The 2,054-nt window shown below is 58.2% G+C and overlaps 1 protein-coding gene across 1 annotated transcript; it reads right to left on the bottom strand.

Annotated features, from left to right (window-relative positions):
* Positions 1-33: 33 nt before the first annotated feature.
* Positions 34-597, bottom strand: NGA_0516200 (phospholipase carboxylesterase family expressed; the record flags this gene model as incomplete). Its single annotated transcript, XM_005855812.1, has 3 exons — positions 34-239; positions 484-540; positions 561-597. Coding segments are annotated over 3 exons (300 nt in total), but the record flags the coding sequence as incomplete, so codon positions are not given.
* Between the last annotated feature and the right edge of the window lie 1,457 nt (positions 598-2,054).

The raw sequence follows: 2,054 nt of genomic DNA, 5'->3' as shown, positions 1-2,054 counted from the left end.
CTCCCTCCCTCCCTCCTTCCCTCCCTCCCTACCCACCTCTTGACACCGGCTCACTCGCAGCCTGTCGAAGCCCGTCTCCCGCCGGCAGTCCTCGCTCCGGGCGCCTGCCTCGTTCAGCTCCAGCTTCATGTCGATCCCTTCCTCTCCCTTCTGGAAGGGCGAGGGCGCCTGTGGAGGGAGGAGGTAGGGGTGGGCGCGAACGGCGGCCATGTGGTTTTGTAGGGCGTGCATGGGCCCGCCTGGGAGGAAAGGGAGGGGGGAGGAGGCGGGGAGGGGGAAGCTGAGAGAATCATTCCTTCGCACAAAGCCGTCCCACTTCAAAGGTCGGCGCAACAGGCAACAGGCACAACGGGCGACAATGGCTCCTCCATGGGCGGGAAACACGATGCGTACGCTACTGCGGACTGACTCATGCTCGATATCGACTCATAAGAGGGCTTTATAGTGAGGCGGGCGTACGGAGACACCCCACTCGTAGCTCACCTAAGGTGGCGTTCACTCCGTCCCACGCTACCCGCACCCGGCCCTTAAGACCCAAGGCTGCGCATGCTTTTTCGTACCAACAAGCCAAGTGCTCCCGCTTGTCCACATGGTCATTATCCTCTTTCCGTGCCAAGGGGGAAGGGCCCTCAGGGGACGATGGCGGGGTTGAGGGACAGAGCGAGGACGGATGAGAGAGAGGGCGGTAGGCATAGTACAGCAGAATAGCGGGGCGTGTGTCTAGGTCTTGGACAGCAGGTGGTGTTGTCTGAAGCGGAGGAGCCTGGGGAAGAGTCTGCATGGTGCCAATGTGAAGTAGGTGACTCTGCTTGCACCCGAATAATGTTGGAAGAAAAAATGCGAGAGTCCCTTTCCACCCGGTGAAGCAATCCGTCCCCACTCTGAAGACTGCCTGGAAGATATTGTATTGATTGCACTGGTGAGAAAATTCATGAGTCGCATGTGCTACTTGTCGGTGCCCATGTCTAAACCGGAGTACCCGTGTCTCAGAGGCAATTATCTCTCTACAACCAACATCTCAAAAAGACCTACACCCAAGTCCACGTAAGTATCTGCTTCAATCGCATAATTACCTCAATTTTATCATTTTACAACCACCAAACGCCTCGTTTCTCCGCAATTATGGACATTTTGGCCCCTCTTTTAACCCTTTCCACCTCCTCCCCCCGCTCCCCCGCTTCTGCCACGCCCCTGTCTCGCCCTCCCGCATGGGCGGCATCGGGCCCCGTCTATGTTTCTTACCACGTGGCTGGATCCCTCCGAGGGGAGTGTGCACCACGCTAGTGGTGATGACAGAGCGATGTCGTCGAGGAGAGGTGCCGCGGGCGCTGTCCCGGTCGAGTGCACGAGGCGTGGCGCGTCGGTTGCGAAGAGAACCTCCGCGGGGGGCTATGTTCACGCTAGGGTCATTGATCCTATGTCTCTTTAACCTGTTGTCCCCCGCACTCCGAAGTACACTTACACAGTCGCGAACGAGAAGCTACAATAACGATGCCTTCCACTGACGAGCTCAAGGCAAAGGTGAGTAGCGGCGGAATTACAACCCGTGAGAGTGGTAGGGAGGAGGAGCAGGAACAAGAACACCAAGGCGGCCTCCGCGCTTGTCGCACGCGTTTCCGTCCTCCCGCCCCCCCCACCTGCCACACTTTTCCTTTCCTCCGTCACATTCACTGCGTTGTCGCACATGTCTGTGGACCCCATTCCCGCTTCTTCCCGTCGCACATGGGACAGGCCCAAGAGCTGGCCCAGAAAGGACTCGCCATGGCTCAAAATGCCGCGGCCAAATTCAACGAGGACCTTGAGAAAGTGGAGATCCTCCAGGCAAGGCTGCAGGAACTAGAGACTCATGATCGGGGGAATTTGGGGGATCGGGACTGGGGGAGGCGGCTGGACGGGCTCATACATGCTTGCATGACATTTTCCCTCCCTCCCTCCCTCCCTCCCCTCCTCTTATCCTACCGCTTTGCCTCTTCTTCCCGTACGCTCCTCTCTATAGAAAGCGGAGGAAACCATCAGGGTGCCTAAGCTCTACATCGTGCTTGCCTTGACCCTGA

Source organism: Nannochloropsis gaditana, assembly GCF_000240725.1.
Source record: "Nannochloropsis gaditana CCMP526 unplaced genomic scaffold scaffold091, whole genome shotgun sequence".
In the NCBI taxonomy this organism is placed as follows: Eukaryota; class Eustigmatophyceae; order Eustigmatales; family Monodopsidaceae; genus Microchloropsis; species Microchloropsis gaditana.
The sequence above is the reverse complement of the archived record's forward strand: the minus strand, read 5'-3'. Positions and strand labels throughout refer to the sequence as shown.